Source organism: Ursus americanus, chromosome 11 (assembly GCF_024610735.1).
Source record: "Ursus americanus isolate L20-20 chromosome 11, mUrsAme1.1.p, whole genome shotgun sequence".
In the NCBI taxonomy this organism is placed as follows: Eukaryota; Metazoa; Chordata; class Mammalia; order Carnivora; family Ursidae; genus Ursus; species Ursus americanus.
The window spans coordinates 37448480-37466912 of NC_142137.1; the positions used below are offsets into that span (position 1 = coordinate 37448480).

The 18433-nt window shown below is 40.0% G+C and overlaps 1 protein-coding gene across 1 annotated transcript; it reads left to right on the top strand.

Moving 5' to 3' along the window:
* The first annotated feature begins 858 nt into the window (after positions 1-858).
* SMPDL3A (sphingomyelin phosphodiesterase acid like 3A) lies at positions 859-17815 on the top strand. Its single transcript, XM_045798593.2, has 8 exons — positions 859-1141; positions 6317-6530; positions 7689-7833; positions 12331-12427; positions 13189-13358; positions 13816-13996; positions 15336-15460; positions 17180-17815. Exons 1-8 carry the CDS (start codon positions 1030-1032, stop codon positions 17495-17497), a joined length of 1362 nt encoding a protein of 453 aa, XP_045654549.1. The 5' UTR covers positions 859-1029; the 3' UTR covers positions 17498-17815.
* Positions 17816-18433: the final 618 nt, after the last annotated feature.

Consider the following 18433-nt stretch of genomic DNA (forward strand, 5'->3'; position numbering starts at 1 on the left):
GCAATACATGAAACAAAATGGAGGAATCTTGACTCCCATTTCAAAGCCCCTTTCATGTGGCACCTTCCCATGAAATTACACAGGACACGATATAAGGTTTCCTCTGATGAGAAACAAATACATTTAACAACCTCTTTTATGAGGTTAATCATTCTGCAGGATATTTTCTTCTCCAAAGGAATTCCATGCCTTACAAATTTAAGCTATATGTTTTTTATCTTAAAGAGGCCAGCATCCTTATATCATAAATGGTAAAAGAAGGAACACAGAACCCAAAGAAGTTTGGAGATCTTGGCTCCATTGTCAGACTAAGTATCTTTAAAAATTCCTTAGAAGAGTAAAACCAACTTGCTCTATTTATGCTTTTCATGTCTCTCGGGACCGCATGAAGCACAGTTCTGAGACATTGTTCTAACTCAGCTGTAAATGAAAAAAAAAAAAAAAAACACGCCCAAACAACCAAAAAATTAAAACCTAGTGTCTTTGAGCAGTGTTCTCAAACATCACCATCACTTCAGCATCACCTGGAGGGCTATTAAAAACACAAATTACTGGACTACGCTTACCCTCCCTCCTGAGTTTCCGATGTCATTGATCTGGGATCGGACCTGGGAATTTTCATTTCTAACTAAAATTCCCAGGTAGTGCTGATGCTGCTAGTCTAGGGACCGCCGTTCGAGATCCACTGTGCTATCCAAAACTTCTGACGACCTACTCCAAATTATGCTACTTCAAGGTTCTCTGCATGTGTTCCGCAGAGAAGCCCCATCCGTTTGGTGCCAGTGGCATTTAGGAAAGATGATCTGCCCGGGGTTTGCCCAAGCACATTCCTTCCTAGGCCAGTCACTGCTGCGAAGACATAAGAGGGCAGATAGTCGCTAGACAGTTGCAGAAGGTCAAACGAACCCACTCGTTGCGGAATCTGCCCTCGCACGTGACCTCTGGGCGTCTACACCCTCACCCTTCGGCCTTCTCTCCACCCCCGGGCCAGACAGCCTCAGGCTCCCGGCTCCGTGGCCTTGACCTGCGATGGCTCTTCTAGGTGCGCTCGTCTGCTGCCTGTTGGTCGCCGGGCATGGCCGTCCCGGGCTCGGACTGCCCGTGGCGCCCGGTGGCAGCCCGGGTCCCGCTCCGGCAGTGGGTGAGTGCGCGACCCTTTCCCTGCCGGGAGCTGCCGGAGAGCGCCGGGCTAAAGCGCGCGGTCAGGAAAAGTGCTTGGGGGCAGCAGTGCGCCCCGCGGAGGCTCGCGGCAGTGGAGCCCCAGGCGCGCCGGGCGCTGGGAGGAGGAGGGCGACTGCGGGACCGGAGCGCCTAGCGACCGGCGGGAGGTCGGGCTGGGCGGGGAAGCATCTTTGCCAGTGGGGGCGCTGCAGGGGGCGGCGGACACCAGGTTCCTCCGGGTGTTCGTCCCGGGGAAGGAAGGCGTTCTCTGCGTGTCTCTAGGAAAACCGAAGCTAGAAGCTGGGTGTCCCGCATTCCCAGAGTGCCCGGTCTGCCCGGAGCGTAGGGGAGCTGCGGAGTTTCCTCTTCCCTACAGGGATGTACATTTCAGTGGCACTCAGGGTGTCTTCTGTCCTGCTCGCCGGGGTTGGTGGCCTTTTCTTCCCGCCCACTCCTCCAGCAGAGGACCATCACAGCCTCGATGCTACCCACCTCTTAGTCTATGTTAGAACTCGCGGGACCTTCATTTCACTTTACCTGGATGCCCCTGGGTTCTCTGTGGGTGGGACCAGTTTTACTCATTCTTCACACTTTACTGCAGTAGCGGTTCTCCAAGTGTGGGACCAGCAGCATCAGCAGCACCTAAATGTGTTAGAAAGGCAGGTTCCCAGCTCACCCCAGACCTACGCAACACGATACTCTGAAAATTGGGGCCCAACAACCTGTTTAAGGAATTTTAGATTTTAGGATGCCTTTTGAGCCTTCAGTTTCAAAGATCAAGTTTCGCCCTGCCTCCCTGCCTCCCTTTGAAAATAATTGCTTCATTAATTAGGGGAGGGGGGATTTTGTTAGGTGGAGTGCTGTTCTGTGTTTGGGCATAGCTGTCTCTGAAACTCAGCACGGTGCTCGGTGCTGAAACCTCCTCTCTTCTCTGATGCTCTTGCTCTCTCACACGACTTTGGATATGCTCTGAAAAAATACCTCCTCTGTCTGAGAGCCAAGTTCTCATGACTCAGCTGTCAGGCAGTTGAAAGCAAGAACTGTGAATCTGGTTTCCCAACTGTCAGTCATAACAAGAAATTGATCCAAAATGCTTATGCATGCTGGTTTCTGCTTTTATTAAAGCTAGTTTTTTGTTTTTGGTTTTTTTTTTTTTAATTGTGTTACTGTTTAGGATTTTGAGATAAAATATCCCAGGTTGCATGGGACCACCCAATGGCAAATCTGCTGTTTGGCTTTTAAGGATCTGATTGTAGAAGACCTCAATGACAACTTTCTGATGTGTAGGGAATCTTCACTTACACTTCCTTCTTTTGATAGAGAAGCTACAAGGCTGAGTCACTTAGGGAGGGGGTAGGGATGCGGAAACTGGGTTTAAAGATCTGCTGAATTGTTGACTCAGCAGTTTCACTGGATATATTATATGTTTTCCACTTGATGTGACCTTCTTTCTCCTCCTGATCCCATCCCAAATTGCTTCCTTTACAACACCCACCATGACTGGCCCCTGCTTCCTTGGTGTGTGTGTGTGTGTAAATTCTCAGTCCTATCAAGTCCCAGGGGGCAGAGGACAACAACCCAGGGAGACCTCACCTGGGTGTGTTTGTCTAGAACTCTTTAGAATTAGGGGCACCTGGGTGGCTCAGTCAGTTAAGCATCTGCCTTCAGCTCAGGTCATGATCCCAGGGTCCTCGGATCCAGTCCTGCTTCATGCTCCTTGCTCAGCAGGGAGCCTGCTTCTCTCTCTCCCTCTGCCACTCCCCTGCTTGTGCATGTTTGCTCTCTCTCCCTCTTTCTGTCAAATAAATAAGTAAAATTTAAAAAAAAAGAATTAGTAGGTCAGGGCCTGCAGGAGTATTTGGTGGGAACTGTTGTTATAAGCACACAAACAAAAATACCTATTTGAAACAATAACCATGTGTCCAAACATCTGAATTATGTTTTACTAGGTTCTTTAGGATAAATTATAATGATTTTAGATAAACCATAAGGGTTTTTTTGGCATAGTGTTGAGCATTTATCTAGATATGTTGACAACATGCACATGCAGGTACACATATATTTGTGGAGATCTTATTAAAGTTTGTCTGCGGAACAAGAGAGCAATCATCGTGTAGTGAAAAGAACTTGGGACTGCAAACCAGAGAATCTGTAGCAGAGTGTGGGCTCAGCCACAGGCCAGGTTTGTGGCCTTAGACAGACAGACAGACACACACACACACACACACACACACACACACACACACACACACACACACAGCAGTTTATCTCTAATTTCAGTAGAGGAGGGAGGTGAGGCCTCCAGAGGTTCATTATTCATAAATCCCAGGTTAAGAACCTGGCAGAGCTCCTCTTGGCTTCTATTTAAAGACTTCCTTCAGTGCATCTAAATAATTACCCCCTCACTTATCTGGATCTGGCAGGGCAATGTAGTGGAAAGAGCGCTCGACTGGAAGTCTAGAGAGACTGGTTCTGGTTCAGCTTTCATTACTGAGTCACCATGTGATCTTGAGGAAATCCTGAAATCTGCCTTTGCCTAATTAAAGAATGTTTATTGAGGGCCCACTCGAGGTCAGACATCTTCTAGATGCTGAGGATACAAAAATCGAGGTACTACAGATGTGTTTTTGATGTGTTTCCAGTTTGGGTTTATAAAACTTTAATGTATTCATTATCTCATGTTCCTTAATGGTCACGGTATCTCATGGAGGTGTCGTCATCTATTTCACATGAGGCAAGTGGGACGGGAGGACATTTGAAGGTGAGCACACACAGGGAGGCAAGCAGTGCAGGGGTTAAGAGCAGCACGGAATCTGGAGTTAGCTTTCCTGCATCCCTATCTTGACCCTGTTGTGTATGACACGTGTGACTTGGATTAATCTGTGTGCTGCACTTCCTTATCTGTAAATGGAAAATAATGATGAGTTAAGGTATGGAAAGTGTAAAAAACAGTACGAACCTTATAGTAAGTACTTGATAAAATCTAACTCTTACTTGGAAATGAGGAGGTTCAATCTCAAATTCAAGCTTGGGGTCAAAATAATAACAGTGTAATTAACATCGAGTTTACTAGATGCCAGGTATCTTCTAAGAGCTTTACTTCTAATAAATCACTTAACTCTCATGCAGGAGGCAGTGATATTCTTCCAATTTTGCAGATAAAACAAGCCAAGATCATACCGTTAGATTAGTAAGTGGAGCTTGGATTGATTGATTTTTAAAGATCTATTCATTTTATTTGAGAGAGAGAGAGACAGAGAGAGAAAGAGCAGGGTGGGGAGGCGCAGAAGGAGAGGGAGAGAGGGTCTTAAGTAGACTTTGTGCTGAGCATGGAGCCCCACCTGGGGCTGGATCCCATGACCCTGAGACCACAACCTGAGATGAAACCAAGAGTTGGACACTCAACCAACCGTACCACTCAGACGCCCCTGGAACTTGGACTGAAAGTTGCAGTAGTCTCACTCTGGAGTCCCTGCTCTTAACCGCAAAACTATACTGTTCTGTCCTCAGTTTATTGCACCTTAATACTCTACAAGTGATTAAAAAAAAACATGTTTACATACAAGTAAGATGTACTATATATTTATACACCAAGAAGGACAGCCTCCAGGCTGCTTGCCAACTCTGCTTTGCGTACTGGCTAAAGTATGCCTAAGCTAAAAATAAAAGTTGGAGTATTTTTCTGCATTAAGGAATAAAATAAATCACTCGTGGCAAATGTTTTCAAATGGGGACGGAATATCAAGTAACTAATCATAAGGACTGTTTTATGTCTACTTTCTTCTGGATCTTTTGTCTACCACTTCTTAGCTGTGAACTTAAATACGTTATAAAATTATGACAATGTTGTGGGAAAAAAACAACCCAAATATAACTTACCTTTTCCACCTTAACAAATGAACAGTTTTCAGTTTTTTGCTTTATTATCCCAGCTTTGGGTTCTGTTCAGGTGTTTGCTCACTTACATACTCAGCCTTTCTCATCTCTGTACAGACAGATCGCCTTCTGCTTGTTTGCTCCATGTTTCTAGATTAGGACATGCTGCTATGTCACTTCCGATGTGTTTCTGATATAAATTAGTCATCATCAGAGTGAACTCAAAATTCAAAGTGTGAAAAGCCTCAATGTTAAAATAACGTATTAATTGCACATGAGAAGGCAGCTAGATGATATATGTAATTTAGGTATAAGCAAACTAGAGGACCTTTCAAAATGGGGTTCAGATTTTGACTCTGCCATTTATTAGCTGTGTATATCTGAGCAAGTTTCCTAATCGACCCAGCATTCATTTCTCAACTCTAAAATGAGAACTTCAAGTTTTGAGAATGAAATGACATAGTATATTTAGTTTCCTTATTATAATGTGTGGCACAAATGCTTAATAAAGAGAAGTACTACTGTGATTATTTGTACCAGTATTTCCTTCAATGAAAGACTCTTTCCTATGCTCTCAAATGGGTTCTCAGTTTCTCCCTGAGGTTTCGTCTCTTTAACAAACGCTTTCCTCAATATTATTAACATTTGATTCAAGTGTACATCGGGAGATGTTCCTGTATTTAGTAATTTTTAAGAGCTGCTAGCAATCCCTACTTTTGCCTTAAAACTAATATTAAAATGTTATGTTCTTTTTCCTTTAATGTTGAGAGGCAAGGATTTTCAAGAAAGTAGGAGTGAGACTGAGGTCCTCGTTCGGCAACCTATTCACTGTGGAACCCTAACAGACCATATAATGTTTCTATGTCAATTTTTCCACAAGAAGAATATAAATAAGTTCTAAAACCTTAATTTCTGCAAGGAAGGAAACATACTACTAAGACACGACATATATTCTTAGTGACCTCCCAGAAGGATATTTCCCTATATTTCATCATGCAACTTATGTTTGTTATGTAATCTTTGTTAGGTAGTCATGCCATCCCTGAGCTCATGAGTTCTGACACATGTAAGTAGTAAATTGTAGTAAATTCTTCCTACTCTCCGAAATCCTCATCTCCTGACAGGGAACTATTGTATTTACCTTCAGGGCAGATGAACCTTTCAGTTATTAAGGCTTTCCTCCATTACAGGGAGAACTGTCTCTAGTTTTACCGTAAATATTTTTATGGGAATTCCGAAAGGGAAGCAGATTTAACACCATTTCTTTTCTAATCAACAGGACAGTTCTGGCATGTGACTGACTTGCACTTAGACCCTACCTACCACATCACAGATGACCACACAAAAGTGTGCGCTTCCTCCAAAGGCGCCAATGCCTCCAATCCTGGCCCCTTTGGAGATATTCTGTGTGATTCTCCATATGACCTTATTTTGTCAGCATTTGATTTTATTAAAAATTCAGGACAAGAAGCGTCTTTCATGATATGGACAGGGTAAGTGATTATGCAAACACCGTTAGTTACTCAATATTTATCCACAGTGTCCTGAGCTTCATTAGAATGCTGAATTCCTACGAAGATTAATTAGGTTTTAAGTTAAGAATTATTTGGGTTTTAAAAATACTATGTCAAATTAATCATTAGATTATTAGAGATAAGGAAGATTTTAGAAGTCTCAGAATTTTTAATTTTTGTAGAATACAGGCTCTAGACAAATGTTGATGTTAGCTAAGAGATGACTTCACAAACAGAACATTTACATCAGTGTTTTGAGGTGTTTATTAATGTGATAACAGGTCTTGTTTAAATCATCAAGAACAAAAGCCTACAATGGCAGTTAATCTGGGATAGTAATTTTGTAAATATCATCTTCTGGTGGTATAATTAATTAATTCTACCTGCCATGACAGAGTGATGAGGTCTATGTTTCCTGTGCCTGCAGTAATGACCATGGTGCTATTTAACTAATTTATACATTATAACTCATTTAATCTTTGCAATTGGTTTTATTATTCCCATTTTACAGATGAAGAAATGAAGGCTGAGCATCTAACTTCTTGCTCAAGTGCACAGAGCTAGTAAATGGCAAAGCTGGGCAATTTTAGCTCGAATCTGTGCTTTTAGTTGCTCAAACATTTGTCTCTCATAATCTTCAGTCAAGCAGTGTAATAGGCTTGTATTTGTATTACGCAAATTTTTAAAGTAGGACTTTCTGTGGGAGAAAGGTAAATGAAGAGTAGTTTATCAACTCTTTTAACAATCATCTGTTGTTTTGTTGAGGAAGGTGTGCAGTGTACCTTCAGGGCAACAAGGCATCGTGCATACATCGAGTGACTTTTTATAGAAATTGGTTTTTTTCTCGGGGTACCTGGGTGGCTCAATTGGTTAAGCGGCTGACTCTTGATTTCAGCTCAGGTCATGATCTCAGGGTCTGGTATTCAACCCTGAGCCCGGTGCTGGGCTCCACACTTGGCAGGGTGTCTGCTTGAGGATTCTTTCTCGCCCTCCTCCTCTGCCCCTGCCCCTGCTTGCACCCTCTCCTCCTGCCCCTCCCCCTGCCTGCGCACACACTCTCTCTCTCAAATAAAGAAATCTTTTTTAAAAGAAAGTTTAGAAATTGATTTTGTTCTCTATGATTTGTCTCCTTTTCAGGGATAGCCCACCTCATGTTCCAGTGTATGAACTCTCAACAGACAAAGTCATAAGTGTGATTGCTAATATGACAACTACCATCCAGAGTCTCTTTCCAAATCTCCGGGTTTTCCCTGCGCTGGGTAATCATGACTATTGGCCACAGGTAAATTTGATTTCAACTTCCAAAAGTGTTTCAAGGATTTTCCCCATCAGGACTGTCAAAACTATGACAATAACTAGCTGATGGTAGGGCATGGGAATGCGGCTACGGCGGTAGAGTGTGCTCTTAATAACTTGAAGAAGGTGAGACAAGTGCTTTGGAGACTTTACAGTGACTCAAAATATTCCATAAAAAAAAGTTATGTCCATAGTGAGTTTTGGAAGCAAATTGCCTAGTTTGTGGATTATTTTTTTTTAAAAGATTTATTTATTTATTTGACAGAGATAGAGACAGCCAGCGAGAGAGGGAACACAAGCAGGGGGAGCGGGAGAGGAAGAAGCAGGCTCATAGCGGAGGAGCCTGATGTGGGCCTCGATCCCAGAACGCCGGGATCACGCCCTGAGCCGAAGGCAGACGCTTAACTGCTGTGTCACCCAGGCGCCCCTAGTTTGTGGATTATTGATTCTTGTTTTCCTTCATATTCTTCCTCAATTTCTACTTTCTTTTGAATAATTTTGTTGTTCATTCAATTTCCATGATAAGGTTAGCAAGGAAGTTTAATATTGACAAATGTTTCCATCTTGCAGAATTTCTATCAGGCATACAAATTTCTCCACACTCTGCTCTATGCTAGATTATGATTAAAAACAAAAGCATAGGGGCACCTGGGTGGCTCAGTAGGTTAAGCGTCTGCCTTCGGCTCAGGTCATGATCCCCGGGTCCTGGGATTGAGCCCTTCGGTGGGCTCCCTGCTCAGCGGGCAGTCTGCTTCTCCCTCTTCTCCCTGCTCATGCTCTCTCTTGCTATCTCTGTTTCTCTCAAATAGATAAATAAAAAATCTTTCTTAAAAAAAAAATCCAAAACATAGCAAACTATCATAAGAACCAAAGAGGGAGGTTCCTGTTCAAGTCTAGTTTATTTAATTAAGATGTGATTCAAGACAGAGATTGTGTTCAGAATGTTTAATGCCTGATAAGCCCAGGTCTCAACCTATTAGAGGGACCATTTATTAAACAGCCTGTACATAACAGTTGGATGCTGGGCCTTGGCTATAGGGTCCTCTTAGAGTAGGTAGAATCTTAGACTTGTACAGATTCAAGAGATCTCAGAGACTGTTTTTTAGTTCAGGGCTTGGCAGACTGTGATCTGTGGTCCAAAAACATTTGTTTTTGTTATGAGGTTTTATCAGAATACAGCCATGGCTCTTCTTTCTGTCTTGCTTGTGGCTGATTTCTGATTTTGCACCAGAACAGCAGAGGAGAATTGTGGCCACAGAGACTGTATGGCCCATAAGCTTAAAATACTTATTATTTGGCCCTTCCTAAGAAAAGTTTGCTGACCCTTGGTCTAGATCAACTCTTCATTTTATAGATGAGAAAACTGAGGCCCGGAAATGTCACATTGCTGTTCACATGCTCACAATCGCTTGGTGGTAGAGGCCACATCGTGGATCTTTGGCGTTCGATTAGACTAACATCCTTTCATATACCCCTTATTCTTGCCAGATTGACGTACTCAGTATTCCTGGACATGGTATTTACTTTCATACCTCTCTTTGGCTAGAATTATCTCCTTGCTTAGAATATCTGTTCCATCTCATATCAAAAGAATGGTCCGTGAGGGTTTTGATCACCTAAATACAGTGATTTTGAAAAGTTGTACTCTAGGATGAGCTTAAGTTTCAAGTAACTTCGTGGCACTGGCCTCCAGGCTTATGTTAGTCTCTGTGAGTCATCCTGTAAACCAGGGGTCAACTTTGTTACTGCTGGGATGTTAGACCACACGGGGCAGACGCTTGGGGATGAACATTCTCTAGAAGCCAGAGGCTACCTAGGGTTTTTTTGTTCTGTTTTGTTTTTAAGATTTATTTATTTATTTATTTTAGAGAGAGAGAGAGTGAGAAGGGGGAGGGACAGAGGGAGAGAGAGAACCTTGAAGCAGGCTCCCCACTGAGCATGGAGCCTGACGTGGGGCTCAATCATAGGACCCCAAGATCATGACCTGAGCCGAAAACAAGAGTTGGCTGCCTAACCAACTGAGCCACCCAGGTGCCCCACGCACATTGTTTTTATATGCTTTAGGTGACAGGCAGATTGGTGTAGTGGAGAACACATGGGGTTTAGAGTTGTATTCACTAGACTATAAACCTACCCTGCTCTGCTCCCAAAAGCTTGACCAACTTGGATAATTCACTTAATGTCCTTTACCCATAAGTCACTCGTTTGTAAATAGGAGCAATGCTACCTGCCCTGGAAAGTTTCTGTGAGAATTAGTGCTATGGCATGAAAAGGCGATAGCTTCCAGCCTGGCACATCTGAGCCCTCAGTAAGTGGAATGGCAGTTATTACAGCACTACGCAGGGACATGGGATACATTTTCCCCAACTCCTTTGGGGATTTGTTTCATTTTGCTTTTATTTCCATCCTCTTTTCGTGAAGTCAAAGCTTATAATAATTCAAAGATAGAGGTGATATCAAAATTCTAAAATATATCCTGTTGTATGTATAGCTAGGGTATGTTGGGCAGCCCGTATACCTTAAAGAGTTAATTTTTTTCTCTTTCAAACTTATGACTTTATATCTGAAAATCTTCTTTCTGTTATTCTACTTCCATCCTTCCACCCCAGTTTCAGAAATGTCAAATGTAACATGAAAACCCCATAACAAATTCTCCTACAGACAGATAGCCGAGGTCAAATTCTGGTGAATATTAGTAACAACTATGTTAGTATTATTTAACAAATAATTAGGTAGCAAATAATTTGTTAAGTATTATTTCTCTATTAAAATCTCATAAACATGCACATAAACATAGTTACATAAGCATACATACACAAATGCTCATCCCCACCCATTACATCAGAAGTAGATATTAGCGTGGGCAGCCCAGGGATTCCTTCCAGTCGCCACCCAAGGAAGTAGTCTGGGCCAGGTTCCTCATTTACTCCTACACTGGCAAGGCTGGTGCCAACAAACTTATGGGTGAGTCACTTCTCATTATACCTCATTTCTCGGCAGTGCTCATGTCACAGCCAGAGAGGATTGAGATGATGGCATGGTACACCAGATAATTGGGCATAGGAGTGATGGAGGAAAGACTTGGCATTTAGACCAAGCTCTGGAACTGACCAGCTGTCCCTGGGTGAATCCTCTAACTTCTCTGGTGCTCATATTTTGCATATCTAAAATTGAGAGAAGAGTCTAGAGTAATTTTATGTAATTTTACGGTTATACATGACCATACCAGTATGTTGGCATGGCTAACATCAATGGCTAACACTTTGAGGTTTTCGATGTTGATGATGATACCCAATTTTTCATCAGAATCCGATTGACCTATAAGTCATTGTATGATTTTCGACAGATAATTCTGATATCTGACACAAATTGAAAATATACTTAGGATAGTTAGTTCTAGTTAGAACAAGTCATTTGGTTATTATGTTCCCTGAATGTACTTGTATTTTCATCATGTATTAGGGATATGTATTAGGAATTAATGTGACTTGGGTGTCATCTTGAAAAATAACGAAGCATTTTAACTAATGCTAACAGAAAAACTCCTTTAAGAAATAGGTCCATATCACCAACATACAGAGGAATATGAGGGGAGTGAAGAAAATGGCTTCAGTTTATTAATACAATTTTTTAAAACAAAAAAATAGGAATAATTACCAAATTTCACACCTGATTTGTGGATTTTTATTCAGTATATACTTTCTTAAAATTTGGGGCTTTTTCCCTTCCTTAAAACTTATGTCACATAAAGATTCTATAGTATAATATGATAAAATAGGTTGATAAAAACTACTTTATGATAATAAAAATGTTTTATACACATGTTGTTTAAAAAATCAAAACCTGTTGATATAAAGAGAAGTCTTCAAATACAAAAGCAGGTGGTTATAAATTTTCATTCAGGAAGTTCAGAAGTTTTATACTAGGGTGAGCATTTCAGAGGACATTGTTTAATTCTAAAATCATGAAGTTTTCTTCAACGTGCTATACCAGGCCCTGCATGTTCAGGCTCAAACCTGCCTGCCTCTGTGTCACTTTAATGAGCTCACTCCCACATCTATCCTATATCCTGGCCAACCAGCACAAGCGCTTTTCTCTGTAAGTAACGCTGTGCATGTTGGCGTCTGGGCCATTGTCTTTGCTTTGATGCCCTTTCTTGCCAACTTGATGAAATCATTATTCAAAGCCTGGTTTGTATGCTCTCTTCACTTTCCCCACAGTGCCGTGGGGGCCAGACTCAATTATTCACACCTCTATCCTCCCAGAACCTTTGTGGTAGTACCTCGCACATTGTCTTATAGCTGATTGATTATATATTTTTTTGTCTCCTTAAGTTATAAATTCCTTAAAGATTAAGTCTATCCAGTATTCATCCTTGCATCTCCAGATGTCTAGCATAGTCGTATGGGCTCTAGTAATGTTTAAATCAGTTAATCCACGTGTCCTTAAAGTTTCAACGGTAGGCTATGTTGTTTGTGGCCAGGATCAACTGCCCGTCATCACCAGCAAGGTGTACAATGCCGTAGCAGATCTCTGGAAACCCTGGCTCGATGAAGAAGCTATTCGTACTTTAAGGAAAGGTAAGTGAAAGATTTATTCATCCTCATTTCGTCTCTATTTTTATTCATGTTGTTTAGACTAAGATCTTTAATGTTTGCCTGGGTGTATTCATTCTGGAGGTGCCCAGTTTTTCTGGAGGCCATAAGTCATCTTTGAAAGCTGAGGGGAGGCAGGGATGGTGAGTGGACCCAGGGCAAAGAGAGCGGGTCCAAGGTCAGGGGCTAGCTCTGAAAGTGTCACTGCAGCACACAGTGGGTGTTGTCACCACGGGCTCGTGAGTGTGAGCGGGGCTCTGCCTTAAAGCCTCAGCCCCCCGAGACTGCGGCAGCTCTGGTTGATCTGACATCTCTTCCACGGCCGTGTCTGGCAAGGTCCAACTGTGTTCCCATTCTGCGCATTTCATATTTCATGCTCTCATCTTAACTCCCCAAACATGCCGAGGTAGAAGTTGATGCACGAATATTTCCTTTCCAAAATTCCATACCTCACGGCCTAGTCCCCAAACACTTAACTAATGTTTCATCTGAATATTGGATACAACTGTTGTTATCAGCTCAGTATGTGGAAGGGCTGCCGCGCGACCTGGCACACAGTAGGTTTTCAGTAAGTGTTCAACCTGATTCTTATTTAATGACAGCCTGTGTACATACTAACTAAGTAATGAGAAATAAGTATAACCTTCCTGACTGGCTTGTAAACCATAATTAAGAATTTGCTTTCATTGTCACTGTGAATCTGTGTGTGTGTTTTCCTAGAGTGTGTCTTACATTTGTTTTTATAGGTGGCTTTTATTCGCAGAAAGTTTCGCCTAATCTGAACCTTAGGATCATCAGTCTAAACACAAACTTGTACTACGGCCCAAATATCGTGACTCTGAATGAGACTGACCCAGCCAATCAGTTTGAATGGCTAGAGAATACACTGAACACCTCTCAGCAAAACAAGGAGAAGGTATATCCCAGGGACCCAAATCTATCAGGGGATAAACAGGGGCTAAATGTGGGTATTTATTAACTCAAGTGGGGGTCAGGTATTAATAAAAGTATTAAAATTTGAAGTTGTTTTCACATGAAACAGCTTGTGGTTTAATTAACTGTTGAGTTTGTTTGATTTTGCTTTGCTTTTAATGCTTTGAGGATTGATTGACACCTGTTTTTTTATAAAAACAAATTGTGACCAAGGTCATAGTTACCAAATATCATCAACAGTGTAGTTTAAATGAGTCAAATGCAAATGTAATGATATTAATAGTTTTATAATTTCATCCTTTTTTGGTGATAGGAGAGATGGTATATTAGCTTTCTAAATTTTAATTAATCTGCTTTCAATCTTGGGTATCTAAATGTCACTTGGTTGTGATAAGTGTGCAGAAAGATTCTCATCAGCCCTCCTTGTGTTTTTTTTCCAGGTGTACATCATAGCGCATGTCCCGGTGGGGTATCTGCCCTATTTAAGCAGCACCCCAGCAATGAGAGAATTCCATAATGAGAAATTGATAGATATTTTTAGAAAATACAGCAGTGTCATTGTAGGACAATTTTATGGACACACTCACAGAGATAGCATGATGGTTCTTTCTGATCAAAAAGGTAATATGATATTCTGTTTGCATCTCCTTAATCCAAGATGCTAGAACAAAGCAGTGGGTATCTGGTAATTTTTACTGATCCAGCAAATTAAAAGTTTCACTAAATGAACCTGCCAGCACCAGATTCTCCCGAATTATCTTCTATGCTTGTAAGTCAAGTGTCTAATTCGTGGTTAGGCCTGCAACTGGGTTTCTCCCTATTCATTCCACGGGGCCACCATCATTTGATAGCTGTGAACAAAATAGGCTCTGAAACCCTCAGCTCACTCAACTTTTCTTTTAGATCCTCAAGTTTAGAGAAATATTGCTGTTCGTTATTTACCTCCTAGACTCAAGTTTCTTTTGATATGACTTGTTTTACTTCTCAGACTTTGATTAGCAAAGCACAATTTACTGTTGGTTTAAAATTTATCAAGTGCTTAATGTTAAGTGCAAATCAACATTGTCATCTACTCAAAATTAAAAGAAAAAAAATAGAAGAAGCTCGAGCATCAAACAAACCATGATTACCTATTTTTAAAGATGACTTCCTCACGAGGACAGGAAGTTGGGAGTTAACAAAATAAGGGTTCTGATTTTAGAGTAGTCAGCCAGGAAAAAAAAAACAATATATATTTTTTCCAGCAATTGGAGAACGTTTTCAAAATGCATTTCATCTACAATGAGTAGGCTTGGTAAAAAAAGACCATTTTTCAGCAGTTGATAGCTTTTTTACTCAGAAATTTAGTCCTTTAATAGCTATGTATAAAAACAGGGTGACCCTAATCAGATTCTTAAGTGTAATTATTGGCATATTGTTCTGGGTAGATGTATGGAACAAACTAGTGTTGTATTTGTGTGTGTGTGTACTTGTAATAACTTGGATTTTGTTATTATGAAAATTTTCAAATATGCCCCTAGGCAAAGAATAATAAAACAACCCCCCATGTACCATCACTTATATTTAACATCTATCGAGATTTTGCCACATTTGCTTTACTATCACTTTATTCTTTTTTCTTGTTCTCAAGTATTTGAAAGGGAATCTCAAGCATTACATCTATTTTAGCCCTACGTGCATTGCTAGAATACACAGCTAACTCACATACTCATAATATGATTGACTTACCTACAAAGATCCATAATAATTCTTTGGTATCATCTAATACCAGATCATAATAAAAATTCCTTTATTTTCTCAAAAGTGTCTCTTTATAGTTGTTTCAAGTCAGGATTCATCAAGGATAATATCTCATTTGGCTGTTATGTCTGTTAATCTCTTAATCATGAATTTGTTCATATTTTTGATAAAGTTAAACTCAATTTAAAAAAATATGTTTATACACATATGTTTTATCCAGGAAGTCCAATAAATTCTTTGTTTGTGGCGCCTGCTGTGACCCCAGTGAAGAGTGTTTTGCAAAAACAGACCAACAATCCCGGCGTCAGACTATTTCAGTATGATCCTCATGATTATAAATTATTGGTAAGTTGGCACAATTTTAGAATTACGCATGTCTTTGTACAGTTTTCATTAGTTTAGTTGAATGTCTTCAGCTTAACTATGTAAGTTGTTTCTATATTGAAATCTCATGATGTCTTTCCTCTTTTTTTATATTTGGCTTATCAGCGCTTGCTAAGTATGGGTGTAGGAGGTCAGCTTTTGGGAGGTTGTTTCTGTCCTTGTAAGGACGTCACATTTGTTTCACACATTGGGCAGGACCTGATTTGTGGACTTGTATACATACCGAAACTTTTCACTAGGCCATATTTGTTACTCATGACTCTTTCCTACACCATAGCTGTGCAGATAATTCTAGACTCTGAAACTGTACTCTTTCAAGAGTTGTTTTACCTAACTTCCTTGTCCCCAGTCTATTCTTCTGTAAAATGAGCATTAAACCAAGTATTACTGACCTCACAGAGTTGCTGTGAGGATTGCTTGAACAAATACACGTAAAGCACTTAGAAAAATGCTTGCTTCTAGTAAGCACTCGATACATGGTAGCAGAATTTTTTTGTAAAGAAAATAAATTGAGCTGGACATTTATCTTTGACACAAATGTTCTCTGGAACTTGTACCTGGCTGTGTTTTAGACCAATTTAGCATTGAAAGGCTGAGCATTTTGCTTATCAGTGCTGCTCCTTTTAATTAATATCATTGGAAAAGAAGTTTTCAACTAAAGTCTTTATTGATGTAAATGCATTTTTAATAATATAATAACATATAATTTAATTTTATATAATATATAATATAATAATAATATAATTATCATTAATAATTTAATAATAAATTTAATAAGCGGTAGCTCTCTTATTCTGTAGAGCATGTTTTTATGAAGGAAGAGGGCAGGGCAGTCTGATTTAATTCGTAAACATTAGATTAAATGAGGAAATAAAAGAGTTGACTGAATTAATTTTACAGCTCTTAGCTTCCTATTTTTGGATCTGAACATAGATACACACACACACATATATACGTTTATATTATATATGTGTATACATGTACATATACGTGTGTGTGTGTGTGTGTGTGTATGCACACATACTGACATGGAAAGATGCCGTGATATAGCACTAAATTATTTTTAAAAGTGCAAAATAGTGCATAGTATAACTTCATTTTTTGAAAAAGCCAAAAAGATAGCAAATAGGTATATATATTCTAAATATTTATATTTGCTTTGTACGTAAAGTCTAGAACAACACACGTACACTAGAGTGCTGATAAGTGTTTAACAAGTTGCTCATTGGGGGAAAACACTTATTTATAGTGCCGATTTCCATGATATAGCAACTCCCATCATGGCCAATTTTAAGCTGCCAAAGGGATGTCAATTAACTTGCAAGATTGCCACAAATTTGATCATTGGCTCTGTGAGCTGATACCAGCTGCCTCAGCACACCGCTGATTTATACGCAGCTATTAGCAGTGGTTACTTCTGAGGTGTGGGAATCAAAAGCTTTTTATTTTGTATATCTCTCTGTATAGTTTTGCTTATTTTCTATTATGTTCTTTCATTATTTTCACAATATAGATTTTTCTATGGGGACTTTTTTTTTTCTAACAAAACCAAATCTCCCTGTTTTAAATGACTACAACTTTAAATTAAGAAGGTCACATAAATCCCAACAAGGACTCTTCTGCTGTGCAGTACTTTATATGCCAAAGAATAAGCCATGCTTTGTGATTGTTTTGCTATAGGATATGTTGCAGTATTATTTGAACCTGACAGATGCAAATCTAAAGGGAGAATCCGACTGGAAGCTGGAATATGTGCTGACGCAGACCTACGACATTGAAGACCTGCAGCCACAAACTTTGTATGGATTAGCTAAACAGTTTGCAATCGCAGGCAGTGAGCAGTTTATTAAATACTACAATTACTATTTTGTGAGTTATGACAGCAGTGTAATTTGCGATGGGAAATGTAAGGCCTATCAAATTTGTGCAATTTTGGGTCTTGATCATAGTTCCTATGTAGATTGCCTCAAACAACATTATATAAAGTACCGTCCCTAGAATTTCATGGTTTGTGTTCCTAGAAAATGTAACACTGTTCTGTTTCTGAGATCAGTTTGTGGGAATTGTTACGTCAACCTTTGTGAGCTACTGAGTGGGCAAGCAAGATTCCCAATCTTTGCTTTCTTTTTTATAAGCCTCAAATGTAGATATTTGTAACATTCTAAATCTTTATTAAATCGAATATATTTGAACTGCCCATTTCTAGAATGATGTCTCGACGTGAATACTGTATCTTCCAGTTTATATGTCTAATTTAAACTCTTGTACACTCTTGAAATTGTCATTTATACAATAAAGCAAATGATTTCTCAAGTATGATGAATTATTTTTCTATTTTTTATATATTTGTTTTTATTTAAATGTAATTAATTAACATATAATGTATTATGGTCACTGATTCATCAGTCTTATATAACACCCAGTGCTCATTATATCACGTCCCCTCCTTAATGCCCATCACCCAGTTACCCCAACCCCTCACACCCCTCCCCTCCAGCAACCCTCAGTTTGTTTCCTATGATTCAGTCTGTTATGGTTTGTGTCCCTCTCTGATTTCGTCTTGTTTTATTTTTTTCCATGATGAATTATTTTTAATAGGAAAATTTTCTTTTAATTCACTCTTAAAAACTCATATGTAAACTGAGGTTCAAACTGCTTAAACTCAAGTGTCAACTGGGGCTAATATTGTCTCCATGCACTGTCTACTGTTGGGGAAACACCAAGGTCTCACTGAGGCCATCGTGGGGCCTGTGAAACACCAAAGGACATGGGTTGTTTAGCTGTCCTTCCTCTGTGCATGAAGGGGAGTCCTCTATAGTACCGCTAACTTTTCAGAAAGTCACAAGTTGTGCTTCTTGTAACTGCAGTATGAGCATAAGGCCTAGATCCTAGCCCAGTGGCTGGCACTTAGTAAATAACTGTCGAAAGGAATTG

Excerpts from the sequence above, each read along its gene's own strand:
- SMPDL3A (XM_045798593.2), top strand. The coding sequence starts at position 1,030 with ATGGCTCTTCTAGGTGCGCTCGTCTGCTGCCTGTTGGTCGCCGGGCAT. Across the intron at positions 1,142-6,316 it reads GGGTCCCGCTCCGGCAGTGG|GACAGTTCTGGCATGTGACT; the intron begins GTGAGTGCGCGA and ends TCTAATCAACAG. Across the intron at positions 6,531-7,688 it reads TCTTTCATGATATGGACAGG|GGATAGCCCACCTCATGTTC; the intron begins GTAAGTGATTAT and ends TCTCCTTTTCAG.